We start from the raw sequence: 16,603 nt of genomic DNA, 5'->3' as shown, positions 1-16,603 counted from the left end.
GAAACCAAGGCTTGAAAGGGATGTTAGGGAAGAGGCGAGAGAAAAATTTACCTTTATCTAAGGAAGTGAGTTTGAAAGCCTCGCTCCATTAATTTTATGCCAGACGTCAGAAAAATAATCAGGTGAGAGATTCAGGGTTGCGGTCGTTTTTGCTCGCCTGCAGGCTTCATCCGCCACCTCGTTGTAAAATTTCCGCTATGCTCAGGAACCCAAAGTGTGAGCACTTCTTCTAGACGAGTTTTCCTAATTTCATCGTGGGCTCAGTCACCCAAGTAATTGATTGGGGTATTATAATGAGGGTTTTAATGGCTTTAAGAGAGTCAGTGATCATTAAACCCCATAGGAGGATCGGGGTTACGTCTGCACATAAATTTTCTATGACTAAGTGGAATTGCTGAAAACAGCCGATAGTGTTTTGGAGGTGATGCCATTGTCCATGATGAGAGCATAAAAGAGGCTGCTGCTAATAAAGATTTCCTGTAACAGGGAGGGGGTTTACCAGCTAGCTCAAAGCTGTCATATGTTGGAGATGGCCTCATGAAGCCAAGACAACGCTTCAGAGAGGCAGCTGTGAGAGTAACAGTACCAAGAACGTTGCACTTACGGCAGGAGCGACCACTGGAGTTGTGCCCCTGACATCAGCATAGGAGACAGGTAGAAGTGTGGCAGGCTTCTACGCGCCTGCTCTCTTTTCCACAATTCAGGTATCGTTCAACACTGGCTTTGCATAATTTTGAGGCGTAGCCAAGGCTGCCACATTTGAAATATTGTCTAGGTTTAGGTATGAAGTACCCCACTGGCACGAGGGTGTAACCAAACACTATGAGTTCCGGAAGGTCGGATTAACGGAAGGCTATTTTTACAGCAATGGGGGGGGGGGGGATGCATTCTTGGGGGTTATCAGGGTTTCTTCTGTTCAGTCTTGTAAGCCAGGAAACCTTGACCACTGAGGCAGCGTCCATTAGGATCTCCTCTTCAGTGAAAATTATGGGCATTCTTCTTATCATGGCTTTATGAGTAGGTCATTAACCTTAGTGTTTTGGGCAAGAAATTCGCGTGATCTGCCTTGTCAAACAACACTTTCACAAGGGCAAACTAGATTTGTTAACATCTAGTATGCCTTTGAAATTAAGATTAATGGGAAAAAATTTAAGCCCTAGAGGCTCAACTTTCTATTATCTTCCAGAGCAATCCTGTCAACTAGAACAGGGAAATTTTTCCTGGGCATATCTAGATCGTAAAGGGTGACTTCGGGTGTACTTACAACTGGGGCTTTGTGCAAATCGCCTTTAAATACGGGGTATTTTTTTTCTGGGCTAATGTGAGTTTGGGTTTTGGGAGCTTGGGATTTGGGGAGATAATCTGTCCCTGAAGGCTCTACGTTCTTTTTTGGCAAATTTACTTGAGTTTAACGTTGATGAAATCGATTTCTTGAAGGGCTAAGAGATTTACTTCAACCTCGCTTATCTGTATGTCGTGTGGGGTCGTCCGCGGGGGGGCCTTCTGCATCTCCCATGCCGCTAGTCCGAGGGAGAGCGGCCTCACATACTCCAATCGGCTGGAGTTTATGCCGTTGATTACGATTAGGAGAGAAAGGGAAGAACAGGGACGAGCAAAAGAAAAATGAGAAGAACAATATATTTCAAGCACCACAAAACAAGGGTGGCGGGAGGGTGGGTCTCGATCTTGAGGGAAAATGAGCAAGGGTTCTTGTCATAAATGGCGTCAGAATCTTTTGCAAGAAGCGCGATGAACGTGAATGCGATAAAAATGGCTAAAAACTCCTGTACTGTGGTAGCCTACGAATTTAATATGGTGGTTTCAGAGTTTCCATGACATCATTAAAGAAGTCGAGCGTTTTGATGACCAGATCAGTAACGTGGTTGCCGATGAATATGTCGTCATTGTGGGTGATTTTAATGGATATGCAAAGAAGAGTAGTCCCAGGATGGCGGGGAAGATCTGTATTGATTTGTGGTAAGCCGAAATCAGTGCACAAAGAATATCGACTACGGCGGGCAAGCCGCTACAAATAAATGGGGGGAGTACTTTGATTAAATTTCAACGGAAGGTTCCGTTGATCTATCACTTCCGCCAGGACTCCCGATTCTGGAGCAAATCCACCTGCTAGTGCCACAAAAGTTGAACAGGTAATTGGATGAATGAAACCGGACAAAACCGAATCCGAAGACATTGGATTCATGACATCGTTCAAATCATCGTGAACGCGGTTTGGGTTTATCAAAAATTATGGGAATACTGATGCAATCCACGCTGCGCGGACTCATCGTCCTCGCTATATTGTATTCCAAGATCTAGAGAAGGCATATGATATGCATTGTGACAATACCTAGGACCAGAGCTCGTGCGCTAAGTTAAATTGCTAAACTGCCATGTGGAAAGTAAACCTCGAAGTAGAGATAGTTAGGTGATGTATGTAATATAACATAAGTGATATCACCTTAAAGTATGATATTACATTACCATCATCGAGCGCGATCCAAACATTACTATATCACCTACCATTACTGCTTCACGAAGCATCACCGCATTAGCAAGCATCATCGCATTACCTAGCATCATCCCATTACCTAGCATCATCCCATTACAAAAGTGATGATGTAATATAGCATCACCTAACATTAGCGCTTTTCGTAGTGCAGGCCGCGGCGCATTTGTCGATGGGGGCTGGCTTTGGGCTTACTTTAGGTTGGCTACTGGGTGACTTTGGGCTGGTATCGGGCGGGCTTTTGGACTGTTTTTGGGCTGACTTTAAGCTTGCTGCATCCCAAATTATTCTAGTAATAAGTAATATTTGGTACTATGGGCTGCTGAACGTTAATATTTAATTATGTTGGTATAACATCAAATGTACGGTTAAGGTGATGAAAGGTGATGTTTGTGATATTACTTTGTATTATCACCTTTTTCAAAAAGTAATATGATAACACATTACCTACTAAGGTAGAGTTTTGCGCATCTCTACCTCGAAGTGTTGTCTTTATGGTTCGGAGTGCTAGTCAACTACCAAGGGCAACGAACGTCGATTCGCGGTAATGGTTGTAAACATCGTGAAAAAAATTCGAGAGTGGCGTCTTCCATGGTATGATGATGTAATTAGTGTTAAACAGAACTCATTAACTAGGAAATTAACAGTACATGCTTAGTAGTTCATTTTAAGTGACGAATCATCATTGGCAGAGGAGGAAACACAGAACAAAGTAGTGCTATCACCGACTACTCGAGTAAACGTGTAAAATAGTTCAGATAAATTTATGACACTGAGAGCACTGAAGGTTCAGGGTCGGAACAGTGTTTCAGCACCGAGTCGGATGCTGAGTTATTTCGTCTGAAGAAACGTTTCGTGAAAGTTCAGGTTCATATACATCATATGCTGAATGATGCTGAAACAATCATAGATTTTCTCCGTGAAGGCGGTATGGTTTTGGTTTTGAGAGCGAAATAAAAGGTATTCCGCGGTCAATGTGTCTTCCTTAGTGTGCCGATCGTATCAAACTTATGCCTGTCAACTGAGATGCAAGTTAAGCTTAGAAGGGGACTATCTGTTGGAAACTTAGTCGATCTCAATTGCGGAACCCCTAACGCAGACATTTATGTTTGTATAGCGTTATTACGGGTCAACAACGGTATGGTGAATACCAGATTTGACTGGATTCATTGGAATTTCTTAGAAGAGTCGAATGGGCGTAATGTCGATGATCGCTACTGGAGACACCACGGGAAAGCTATCCAAAAGATTTTATGAAGTCTAGAAGACGACGGCCAAAAGGTCGGCAGCGATGAATAAGTAAGTTGGCATGGCCAGGTATTACCAGACCACTTAGCGAAATGAGTCTGGTAAATACATTGTTCGACTCCGGTTGAAGCAGGATGTTGAGCCTGAGAAGATTTCGTACGACTTCCAGCAAAAGGCGGATTTTCGGTTCTCCCAACTAAGCATAAAATTCGAAATAATGAATATTGCTTCCGAGAGGACAAATGGCTAAGTTATAAAGCATCCCCACTATCTGTTGCTGGACGGCCTTTCTCAGCCAGCATGTATGAACATTTGGTAGTTCGCACTAAGATGGATCACAGATGGGCTCATCGCCGCAAACTGATTTTAGAGGAAATTTACCCTGAAACTATCTTTAGAAAATATTATGAACTATTTCCGACCCCAATACTCACCTGATATGAAAATTGTCGCACCACTTTGTACAAACGATTTGCCTCCTCAGCGAAATATTCAGCTTGAGTGAAAAGATCTTGCGTTGTCCTTAGAGTGCCTTCACCCTTAGTGAATTGATACATCGAAAATGCCATGGCTGACATATTTTTTGCGCGTTTTACAATGTCATTGTTTTCATCAGACTCGCCGTTCCACTTATCGGTTTCCGCGTCCATTTCGTTGGTAAGCATTTTCATTTCGAGTCCTGATTTGGCAATTTTCTCTTGTTCCTCCTGATCCAGTCGAGCGGGTTTCAGAGGTTTCGATGTGGTACCGTGTTTCTGAGGAGAGGATAAAAAGAGTGAATTAAAGCACATCATCATGAGTTAGGGTAGGTGATACCGATCCGATAATTTTACCTATAATGACACTTACCCCCGGCCTAGGTAAACTTAAGTATTCCAGGCGATCAGGTTTCGTTTGATTTTGTGCCATTTCGATAATATCCTTCGATATCGATGTCACATCACTAGCCAGCCATTGCCACATATCGACAAAAACTTCTAAATTCTCTTTGGCAATTTTACTTGAAGGGTTCGATGAAAGTGCTCGGGCAGCCGTTATAACTTGGGGTCCATATATCCTTAAATTTATCTCGGTGAATTTCGCTTGTACTTGTAAGGTTTCAGTCAGGGCAATATGCCTTAATAGTTTGCATATCTCAAGGATATGATCGATATAGTCGTGGAAACGATCGGCGCACTCCTGTAACCGATCCAGCTCCTGTTTCATGGCAATCGTTCGGAAATTGTTCACCAGATCAACACCAAGTTTTATCACGTGATTTAGTTCAGGAGACTGATCGGCTACGGAGAGCGCCAATTGCTGAGAGAGATCGTGGGCAGCGGCTATTACGCTGTCAATTGTGGAATCCAGGTCGTATGTAGGGTTCGGGTATTGTTCCATACTAACTGCTATTCGTAAGCATTGGTTGAGTTCGAGGCGACATCGATCACAAAGGAGCAGTATGTTCTCCCGGTTCTCGTGGCTTGTGTATGCGGAATCGGTGAAGTCTTGTGTTTTCTCAATCACTTTGTCCAGAGCAATCATTAGATGTTCTCTCGATTCGGCATTCAGAATAGACATCTCTTGATTAATTGGATCCATGCGCATCATTGCGTTCCCTGAAACCTCTCGATCGAGGCTCATGTAAGATCGACCTTTGTGCCGCGCCAGATGTCGATCACGCTCGCTATTACTCCGCATCAATTCACGCCTGCTATTTACAAATTCAGGTCCACAGTCTCCTCTCCTTTCATTACCGTTTGATATGTCCTTCGCATTGGCAGCTGTCAGTGCCTTGGGGCTGATGGAGTTAGCATTATTTGGTCGATCCGGAGGGGGCAAGTTATCATATCGTGGTCGGTACATTTCCATAAGCCGCGTGAAATTCCGTAACGCCGTATATGCCGTTGCCCGTTCCGAATCCCAGTCTGAAGATATTTGGCCACGTGGAGACAGTCGATCTGATGCTGATGAAGATTCAAGAACACCATCTTTAACAACGTAGTGAATAAGATCCATAGCGCGGCGCATTTGGCAGAAGACTGTGTCGCGGTTCTCACGCGAGTTGTTGCACTCAGGATGCCTTAAGCATGCCTTCGATGAAGTTAACAGCATCATTGTTGATCTTTCAAGGACTTGTCGTGCTGATCCCATTTGCGCTCTCCGCCGTTCATCTTTGAGGTCATTCTGTCGATCGCCCGTTACGTGAGCGAGTTCTACCATTTCCGCACCGAACACCGAAAATGCCTTCACGAATTCCGTAAAGCTGGCTACCGATTCAAGTCTACCTAACGATTTGGCTACTTTATCTTTAGCTACGAGTAATTGTTTAACGACAACTATATCGGCTAGGAGGAGGACTCGCGTCACGGAGCTGAGGAGAGCACGAGCCGCTCGAACCATGGCACTGCGATCGGCTAAAGGACCATCTGGCGGTGGGTATCCTAGAGGGTCGGTTGCCGTTATCTCACATAGTCGTTCTATCGAGGAACCTGAAATCAAGGAAGAAATAGTTTATTTTAACAATTTGCTTGGGGTCTCAGCCCAAAAGGCTCTCTACACCTCTACAGATTTTTGGTAAGGCCCGTCGTAGAATATGCCGCCACTTCTTCCATGAACCCTCCAAAGTACTTTGAAAGCAAATTCTACTCAACTTCCACTTGTATCTGAGGCTGACCAGAACCACCCCTTTACACCAGGTCTTTGCACTGATGAAAGAGCCACCACCCTTTCAGAAGGTCTCTTATGGCGGCGCAGGCACTTCTTAACTTAACTTATTAATTGATGGTGCAAAACCCGGATGCTGACAATAGTCTGTCCTCAAATAAGTCTTTCCAAAGCTCGTTCAATACTGTAATTCCCACAACATTTAACAAGTTTCAGGTTATCCTTGTGGCCGTGGCGCGTCTCAAATCAAGGGATTTTCTTGTCCTTGCGTCGGACCCTGCTTTCATGCAGGTCTCGTCTGCCTGCGCTGTAGTTGGTCCTGAGGGGAAGCATGTCTCACGTTTTTCCTTAAAAGTAAGTACGGTCTTAGCTGTCATTACAGGCTTTCTCCATACCTGTAAATTACTCGAACAAACTGCGCTGCTGCATCACCTAGTGGGTAAAATACATGCCCTTGCTTCCGACCCGAAGTCGTGCACCCTCCCACAGTTCGTTGAAGGAGGAGGAGTACTGTCTAAGCCTAAGATACACACCTACCAACCCAAATCGTAGTCTAATCCCTTGCAAGGATGCAATGCTTACAGCTGTGAGGAGTTTCCTGCTAAGCTGCTCACACTTCTCTGTCTCGCAACCGGGAGGATCGGTGTCGTCATACAAGACCCATCTATCAACTTCGATAGCCTTAGCTGCAAATGAAGAGTTAGGCGTTAACGGCCGAGTCTTCTTTACAGCAATTTGAGCCAAAGAGTTGCGATTGTTAGAAGACCGTTGCCGCTTTGCTCTGCTCTTAGCCGTAGATGCCCGAGACGATCCTTTCCTTTCAACATTGCTACAACCCGGAGATTGTGCTTTGCTCGAAGGCGGTTTGCCTGAAGATTTTTGCCCGGAGGCTGCTTGCTGCCCAAAGACAGATGCTTACCCGTAAGACCCGTAAGACTTACGTCTTTAGCCTCAGCAAGTGGCACCGATTGGAACCCGGGGTCAGGAATGCTGACAGAAGAGGACTGCTTCGGCTCGGTTAAGAACTGGGTCCCAATAGGGTTGGTTTCCACTTGAAGAAGTGGCGAATCTGAGTCTAAACTCAGGTTCTCCATTGAAGAGTTCAGGGCTGCCCCGTTTGCTCAAGGTTGGATCGTCATGATCAAAGTGCTGTTGATTTCTTTTGTTTTGTTTTTCAGATTTTCAGTAACTTCTTAGTTGGCTGCCATGGCCTTTGTTGTACCAGGGAAAAATAAGTCGATGTCGGCAGAGCCCCTTTTTGCCAAGATAAAGCTTATTGAAACTGGGAGTCGACTGGCACCCAGAGTTCACCGTTCACGGCCACATCTTAGCCCCTGTGACCATTCAACCCTCCGCACGGTAGTCACACCTTGGCTTGGGGTTTTGATTATCGCTTAACTTCAGGTATCACTTCTGGTTTCCTGGAGGATCCTAATTACTGAGCTCCGTCACCACGACAAAGTAGGTAGTGGTCGAGGAAGCCATTTTTCCTAAAAAGGTGATGGATTTAACATGGGTGAGGGTATCGTCAATAATTTTAATGATAGATTTGGAATCAGTAGGCCCAATCATTGAGTTTCATCGACGAACGCGTTTACCTGCATATGCAAACATTTGGAGGTCGAATTCCACTCATTTCCAGTGACCAATATGAGAAAATCGTCCACATATTCGAAATGGAGGGAATGTTGTTTAAATATTAGATAACATGGGAGTTAACACGCATCCTTGGGGAATGCCATTGCCTACTTGCACACAGTTCAGACCTAGCTGAAGGCGTCAATTGGACATTATCCTTGTCACTCATGGAACAATCCCAGCAGGAAACAGGAACTTTGACATTGTGCCACTTATCGTCGCCAGATCACCTATGTGCTCTCCCCCTGGCGATCAGGATGTGCAATGAGACATCATTGATGCAGGAGAATGTAGGTCTACCTGCAGAATAGGCATAACAGTTTGCGGGGAGGATTTTGTATTCGAATGAATTTATTGATTCGAACCTTTATCATTGAATAAAGAGCTTAACACATTAATGAGAGCATGGCCTTTAGGGGTTTTGGGGGTGGGAACCATGCTAATAATAGACCAATTATCAGGCGGATTTAAACGACATCAGACGAGGTTTAGACCCCTACAGCAGAGAACGTTTCCGGCGCTAACCAGCGTATATAATGGTAAGTAATATTGTCTGGACCAAGGGCAGTTAATAGCTCTTCTTCAAAGAAAGGCTGAGAAACTGTGAGATATCTAAGGTAGTCAGGCAAGGAGGGAGAAGGGGGCAGAACTACCGAGCCAGGAAGTCAAAATATTCAAGGTTCCTCCTTGGGTCCCAGCATGAAAGACTCATGTACTTACGGAAACTTCATGGATTTCCAGAAAGACTTCACATCCTTTGTCACAGTCAGGTTTCATAATCGTTTAGCCTCTCCAAAAAGGAGAAAATTTTTAGTGTTTGATCTGGCCTAATAAGCGATTTGTTTCCTTTTGAAGAAAATCTTGAGCTCTGTTATTTGAAATAGGTTGAAATAGGCTCTTGCTGAAAATTATAGAGCGAGGAAGGGACGTTGATTGACTAGCTTTAATCAAAAAGAGGTTCGAAAGCCCATCGAAACCATTATTGCATTGGCCCTAAGGTTGCCAATGAGGTATTCAACTAGGAAAGGGGTACAGTAATGGAGAGAGGAGAGGGGTCTAGCTGATTACTGCAAGGGCTAAGGTCTGGTCTTCCAAGTTCGTTCAACGAAAGTTAAATCTGGCAGGCGTTCGGACAATAGGGGAATGGAGTCTTCAGCATCTCTCTGACAATGTTGTCTGGAGAGAGCTCCCCTGTGTCTGCATAAAGCTGCTGGCGGAGGCCGTCCCACCTCTCGCAAGAGAAAAAGCTGTGTTCAGCGTCATCCGCCACTCCGTTGCAGAACACACAATCAGGAGATCGCGCCTTCCTAACCCTGTGCAGGTAAGACTGAAAACCTCCATGCCCACTTAGAAGTTGGTTAAGGAAGTAATCATTCTCACCGTGCTTTCTGTTCAACCATGGGTCTAATTTGTCGATGAGCCGCGCAGTCCACTTGCCCCTTGGCTCATTTTGCCAAGAAAGGTGCCACTCGCTAAGGGTGCGTTGACGTTCTTCACGGGCAATCACCTCACTTAAGTTTTCGCCCTTACGTCGATGGATAGCTTTGCGCTCCTTGGCAAGGAGGGCAACGGGGATCACTCCCGCAATCACCATCACAGCCGGTTCGGAGACGGTGCGATAAGCAGACGCCACTCGCAAAGCTCCCCGCCTCTGGACTTGAGCGAGGCGTTTACGATGCACCTCCTTGTCAAGGGCATCAGCCCATACTTCCGCACCATAGAAAAGGACGGGCTGCGTTGCTCCCATGAGGAGCCGTCTCCTAGTTGATATAGGGCCGCCCACATTCGCCATTAGCCGACTCAAGGCCGCAACTCCTGCTGCAGCCCTGTCCGCGGCTGCTTTGATTCGCTCGAAGAAGCTCATCTTCGAGTCGAGCATTAAACCAAGGTATTTAATCGCTGGTTTGACTCTATAGTCAACTCGCCGATCGATATGGGACGCAAGGTCGGGATTCTCCTTCTGGTCAGGATGACTACTTCGGTTTTTTCCAGAGCAAGGTTGAAACCGTGAGCAGTCATCCATCCGCTTACCCGTCGCATCAATATGCCAAGTCTGCTTTGCGCCTGTTCAACAGTGCGTCCGGCAACAAGTGCCGCAACGTCGTCTGCATAACCGACTAGGCGCGACTCTTCGGGCATATCGAGTCTTAGCAGACTATCGTAGGAAGCGTTCCAGAGGTCCGGCCCTAAGATGGATCCCTGCGCTACTCCCGACGTGATTTCCATCCTCCTCTGGCCCTCTAGCGTCTCATAGAACAGGGAGCGGTCTTTCAGATAATCCCTCAATGTCCGCAAGAGACAGCTTGGCACGTGAAAGAAGTTCTCTAGTGTGTCTAGCATATCTGCCCATCTTACGGAATTGAAGGCATTTCTAACATCAAGCGTTATGAGGAGCACTATCCGTCGAGATCGGTGGCTGTGTGACCTCCATAACAGCATCCACTGTAGATTTCCCTGTTCTAAACCCGAACTGCCTTGCGGATAAGTCCCCGGCAGCACGGATCGCTTCAGCGAGTCTACCCCTGATGAGCTTCTCGAGCATTTTTCCGGCCGTGTCAAGTATACACAGTGGTCGGTATGCAGACGGGAGTTCCGGGTGTCCTTTACCCTTACTGATCAACGCGAGTCTGGCCACTTTCCAGCGACAAGGAAAAATGCCCTCCTTCAAGCACGCGTTGAACGCTTCGAGCAGCGATTCTGGCCGTTGGCGGAACACCAGTTTGTAAACTTCCGCCGGGATGCCATCAGGACCTGGCGCTTTCCTGTTTTTCATAGTGAGAGCCGCTTCTTCGAGTTCTCCCATTGTAAAAAGAGGGCAATCCACGACGCTTTCCGCGCTATTTACATCAACCCGTAAAGGGTGTCTGGGGAACAATGCCCGCACAATGCGGTCCATCTGGTCGGTGCTCAATATGCAGGGTTTCCGCAGAGCCCCGATTTTCCGAGTGACAAGCTTATAGCCAAGTCCCCACGGGTCATCATTAACCTCATTAACAAGATTTTGCCAGCCGCGAGCTTTGCTTTTATTTATAGCGCTGCGGAGTTTCCTTTTTGCTGATCTATATTGTGTCTTTATCGCACATGCCTCCTCGTTGTGCCAAACGGCGGAGCTTATGACACTCTTTCCGTAGGTCGGCAATTTCCGCCGTCCACCAGTACATAGAAGGCTTGTACGCGCCTGGGGCCTCTCCGGGGCATGGAAGCCTCACACGCCGTCGTTATCAGATTCATCACTGAATTTACGATGGTGTCAGCTGAGACACCACTACCCCCCGGAGTGCCCCTCAGCGCGACTCTACCTGCTCCAAGAGCTTCGACGAACTTTCCGATGTTCACCCTCGTGACATTCCACACGCAGGGGGAACGTCGTGTTGGTGCTCGCCGGCAAGTAGCGTCAAACACCCTGAACGCAATGTACTGATGATCACTTGCCGAGAAGTCTTCTAGGACTCGCCACCCGTCCACCGATGATGCCAGAGATTCCGACACAAAAGTGATGTCAGGAATGCTTCCTTCACAACCTGGGCGCCGAAACGTTGGCGTGGATCCGGTGTTTAAAATTACGAGCCCGGTTCTCGCCGCCATTTCCAGAATCCGTTTCCCTCTGGAGTCTGATTGAGGCATGCCCCATTCAAGAGCCCTGCATTAAAATCACCGCCAACCAGGATTCGTCCCTCCGTGCTCGAAACGGCGTCCTCCAGAGCATCAAGCCGGCGCCGAAAGTCCGGAATCGACTTATTCGGCGTCAGGTAAACGCTAAAAAACGTTATCCCTAAACACCGGATCCAGACAAATCCGTCCCCCCGGCCTTCGGCAAGAACACGAAGTCGAACGTCGTCCCGAACTCAGATGGCAGCGGTGCCGGATAAGTCGAGGTACCATGAGGACCTTGTTTCGGTATTGCTCGCTAATCAGCACTAGATCAGCATTTACTTCCGCACCGAACTGTGCTAGCAACTGGTGTACGGCTGCACTCCGGTGCATGTTAATTTGCAAAATCCGGATCATGGCGTTCGCACCCTAGCCCTCTCCAATTCCGCCCTGAAGATCGGACACCGTCCCGAGCCCGCAGTGTGTGCGACGCTTTCGCCAGACGCGCCACGATCCCTGCAGAGAACACAACTCTCGCTTTCCTTGCAAGTCTTCGCTTGATGACCCGCTTGGCCGCATCTCCGGCATGCTGTCCTCCTGTCCGGACCCTTGCAAGCTCCTGAGATGTGTCCATAGTCCAGACACCTGTAGCACTTGGTGGGGACTATCCGCATTCGTACCCTGCACACTACCCATCCGATTTTGATTCTCCCGCTGTTAAGGAGTGTCCTCGCATATTGTTCGGGGACTTCTACCACGGTGAGCTTTTGGCCTGGAGCATTTACAGAGGTAATACCTACCCGGGCATTGGTCACCTCTGGACATTCACGCTTAAGCGCCTCCTCTACTTCGGCTTTTTCTGTGAGGCAGCCAAGATCCCGTATTTCTAGAGAGCACATGGGTTCTAGGCTGGAAACGAGAGTCTTCTCCCCCAATAGCCCCTTGACCGCTTCGCAGAACGTGCACTTTTTGGTCGTCTTTGGGCCCAGTTCGACGAGAATTCCACCACTCCTCGTTTTCCGTATCGAAGACACCTCTGCTCCGTTCTCCTTGGGTTTCATCCTGTAGCGGATTTCACTAAGGACTTCCGCAAATGTCTTGCCTTCCGTCGGCTTAATGAGCAGAGCCGACGGTCTAGTCCTTCTTCGTTTTCTCGTTTTTTCCGCTACTGGCTTTGGGTTGGCAGCCTCCTTGTTTTTGGACAGACGTGTCTCTGGCGACGGAGTCCGTTGTTTCTTTTTATACTTTTTCGCCTTCTTTTTTGGGGCTTGGAGACTACTTCGATGAAGTCTCCTTCAGGCACGTCGTCCACTTTCCGCTTTTTCCCCTGTTCACTTTGCAGAGGGCTATCTGCGGTCCGTTTGACGCAAGCAGTATTCTCAGCGGGGAGTGCGACTGTTTCTGCTCTACAATCGTCTTCCGCTGCTCTCCACGTTCGTCTACAAAAGGAAATGCGGTCCAGTAGTTCCTCCAGTTCCATCAGCCCGTTTTTGACGCCTTTGCTGACGTTCCTCTGAAGGAACGTTGCCGACCGCATACGTTTCACCACTGCTGCGCACTTTCTGATGAGCCTTTCCTCTTCAGCTCTAGCGAGGACGGTCGAATGCACTTCCACTCGATTTGTGTCCAAATCCATCTGCTCAGGACTCTGCTCGTTTCTCACTGAGCTTACTTCCAAAACAGGGGCACTGCAAGGTAATGGAGTTGCCATCTCCGCACGGTCAGTCGCGCCACTTGATGAGTCTTCCTCTTTATTTGGGCGCCCCGGTGTCTCATCGGGTATATCAGCCCTCGTTGCCTCTTTCACTGATCGCTGCGGTAAACGACGCATTTTTGTGCTCCGCCCAAACGCACCCAGCTCTTCCTCCTTGTCTGTTGTTTCGTCGTTTTTTTTTTTATAATTTTCTGAATATTCTCCATGAAAAAGTACCAGCGCATCATGTGCAAGGGAGCGGGCCGCAATAGTCAAGAACGGGTATACCCTCGGGGACACAGCCCCTACCCCAGTTCCCTGAGGCCTGACCTACGCTTACCTGATCCCGGAATTCACGGACGGATCAGCGCTCGCTCGGGACAACGCAGTCTACTAACACCGGTTCAATGCACACTTCCCGACCAGGGTTCCGAAGGGGCTGGCTCCTGATACACGTCGCAACTTCCACCTTGGCAGAGCTACGCTCACATCACCCCGTCGACGCCGACAAAGAGTTGTCGACGGCTCCGGAGACTCCCAGTGTGTCCCGACGTGTACCGGTCATTCGCGGTTCGCTGGATGCAGGTATGCTGCCAGCTAGGGGGCAGAACTACTTACTCGGGCACCTCGGGGACGTCACACCCCGTATCGCAAGCGACCCGTTTAAAAATCGCTAACGGCCCCTGAGGGGTCTAACAGAAAGGTTAGAAGAGATCAAGAGTACGATTTAAGTGATTTCTGAAAATGTTGAACTGGAGGGCGGCATACATAGGTGTTCATGAAAGTGATAATAATCACGGGCGAGCGTAATGCTGTTGTGGCGCGGCAGGATCTGCAGCATTCGAAATTTATTTCGAATCTTGCAGATGCGGACGGGTAGATGGCGCGGAACTCTCCACTCACTCATTTTCGGAACGCACCAGGGGAGTGGAGAATTAGCGGTGGAAAAATGCCGTTGGTGGGGACAGTAAGGACCGCATGGAAATAAGCCGGTCTCTTCTGTTTCCAACCGCGGCGGCGTAAACATCACATCATATATAAAGTAAGCTGTGCATTAATTTTCTTTAGTGTACTTGGTCTATACGGTATAATAATTTGTTGGCTATTGGCCGGTATCTATCTAGCGACATCAGTTAGTGTTGGTGACTTCTGTATGCGACCAACAGAATTCATGTGCATACAAGTTGCAACGGTTTTCCAAACTGTCCACCTTCCTTCCTAAAGTGTACGGTAGTCCTGTAGTGTACCCTTACGGTCTTGAATGAACTGCTCCAACACACTTCAAATCTCAGTTCCATTTGGATTGTCCCGCCAACGATAATTATTATTAAAATGGCGAAGCACGTTTTCGTCCTGTTTTATGGATGACTTTGAATATCTGTGGTAATATAATCCATACCAGCATTTTTGAATATAAAACCCAAATGAGACTTTTCTTTTTTTTTTGGTTGAATGAACTCTATATTTTCCATTTTTTGATAATAACCGCCCCATTAGATAGCACCGAAAATAGTCGGTTCTGCTATAACACATTATCAGGGAGTATTGTTCCCATTTCTGTACTCTCACGTCTGGAAAAATTGTTATCGCAGTTTGGGGGTAAATTTTAGCTTAAGGATAAATTCCAGCATAACCCTCTATGATAGGGACGACAACGATAGGAATATTTCTAGCAGTTATACGGAAAATAAAGCTGGAAGCCATGTAGCTCGTTTACTGATACTGTGGATGGTGGAAATTGTTTTCGTAAGCAAACATAACAAGTTTTCCAGTGAAAAATGCTATTCAATATTTTCTCGGCCTTCGTTGCCTGTCGTTCGGGAGAATTGCTTTATTATTGCTCCTTGAAGTGGAAGAGACAATAGCATTGGATGCTGGGTCTATTTTGACAGTAGCTCATTGTTGGTATTGTCTCCGTTACTCTCCGACATTGTAACATCGATTTGTGAACAATAGGAGCTGATTCTCTAGTCAGAGTTTTCCTAAACCACGGGTATGATTTTTGGCAATGCTGCTTGGTTTTACTGTTGGGGAGGGAAAATTAGCATCCTGCTCAGATTTTTCACAGTATGTGAAGGCGAATTCAAGCAACCGAAAAGCTGCATAGTCGCCATTAGAGCGGAGACATATTGATTCATTGCAATTCAAAAAAGTATTTCCACCTTTTGAATGATGGAAGCGCTCAAGTAAGATCGTCCTTTTATACTTCATCCTTTGCCTTACCATGAGTACATCATTATTTTTCGATTCAATGCTCCTGAAAACGACAAGACGAGGGAATTGTCTTATTGTTTGATTGAGTATAAAGAAGTGATAAATTCGGTGAAGAGAGATAAAAAGACCAGACGACTATTATCTCGAGGATAAAGCTGGAAAATCCGGGAAAGAGTATTAGTGGACTTGTGTATTCGCCGGAATCGCTTATAATGGGGAAAGTTTCGACTGAGGTTTATAATGATCAGCTTATCTCAAACAAAATACATATTGAGTGACTATAGGAAGAAAGGGATTCCAAGGATGAAAGCAAATGCGCTGGATCTGCTTTTCAGTTCTCAGTCCATAAACACTTTTGTCAATGATCAGACCTGGTAAAAGGGGGGAGGAAAGGGAGCTGGAGTTTTCTAGTGTGGCCGGAATAGAGATGAAAACCGTGGGTCTACATAAGTTTCACCCCGGAACACAATTTTCATCCCGGGCCCGGGTTTTCTCTCTACGGCCATGCCAGTGATAATAAGAGTCCAGCTTATCACAGGAGTCAAACGGTGGACTGCAGAGTCGGTTGATGTGAAATACAGCTCTTGAGAGTTAAAACCTCTCAATTGTCAGGACCGTAGGTACGCGACTATATTCGAACGGAGACTTGCTAAAACCTCGTCGCTTGAGGAGTAAGTCTAACTTTACCGTGCTGCTAAGGGCTGTAATACGGCAAACTGAGAGCTTAATGAGTACAGCATAGTCGAGCCTTGCAGGCAATTAAGAACAACAAATATCGTATTAATTATAGATTCGGTAATATCTCCCTGCAAGAGAAAACTGAATAAGAATAAATTGAATGAAAACTCCATCGAGATTTCCAAAGGAGAAAGGCTTATTGAGGGGGAGATACTGGGTAATCTCGATCTCGATTGGAATGTCAGGGGAGGAGAATATTCCTTCATTGGAGAAAAGTTCTAAATATTAATGCAGAGAGTGACCCGCGTTAAGATAGCCTTGGTCGAACACCATGTAGAAACCCGTATCGATAACAGAAAGACGAGATTGGGTTATTTATTTAATAT

General features: G+C 46.7%; 1 protein-coding gene across 5 annotated transcripts in view; it reads right to left on the bottom strand.

Annotated features, from left to right (window-relative positions):
- LOC119654388 (alpha-catulin) overlaps nt 1-16,603 on the bottom strand; it is a 380,996-nt gene that overhangs the window by 48,573 nt on the left and 315,820 nt on the right. For 4 of the 5 annotated variants that reach the window (XM_038059756.1, XM_038059758.1, XM_038059757.1 and 1 more), the window contains exons 3-4: nt 4,607-6,228; nt 4,192-4,512 (exon numbers count right to left, since the gene is read on the bottom strand). In XM_038059756.1, the coding sequence (XP_037915684.1) occupies nt 4,192-4,512; nt 4,607-6,228 (1,943 nt within the window). Of the gene's footprint in view, nt 1-4,191; nt 4,513-4,606; nt 6,229-6,298; nt 6,482-16,603 lie in introns of those variants that run through there. The other variant, XM_038059760.1, reaches the window with a different exon arrangement.

The sequence above is a fragment of the Hermetia illucens genome, chromosome 4 (genome assembly GCF_905115235.1).
Source record: "Hermetia illucens chromosome 4, iHerIll2.2.curated.20191125, whole genome shotgun sequence".
NCBI classification, from domain to species: domain Eukaryota; kingdom Metazoa; phylum Arthropoda; class Insecta; order Diptera; family Stratiomyidae; genus Hermetia; species Hermetia illucens.
This window is presented reverse-complemented; position numbering and strand designations above follow the sequence as displayed.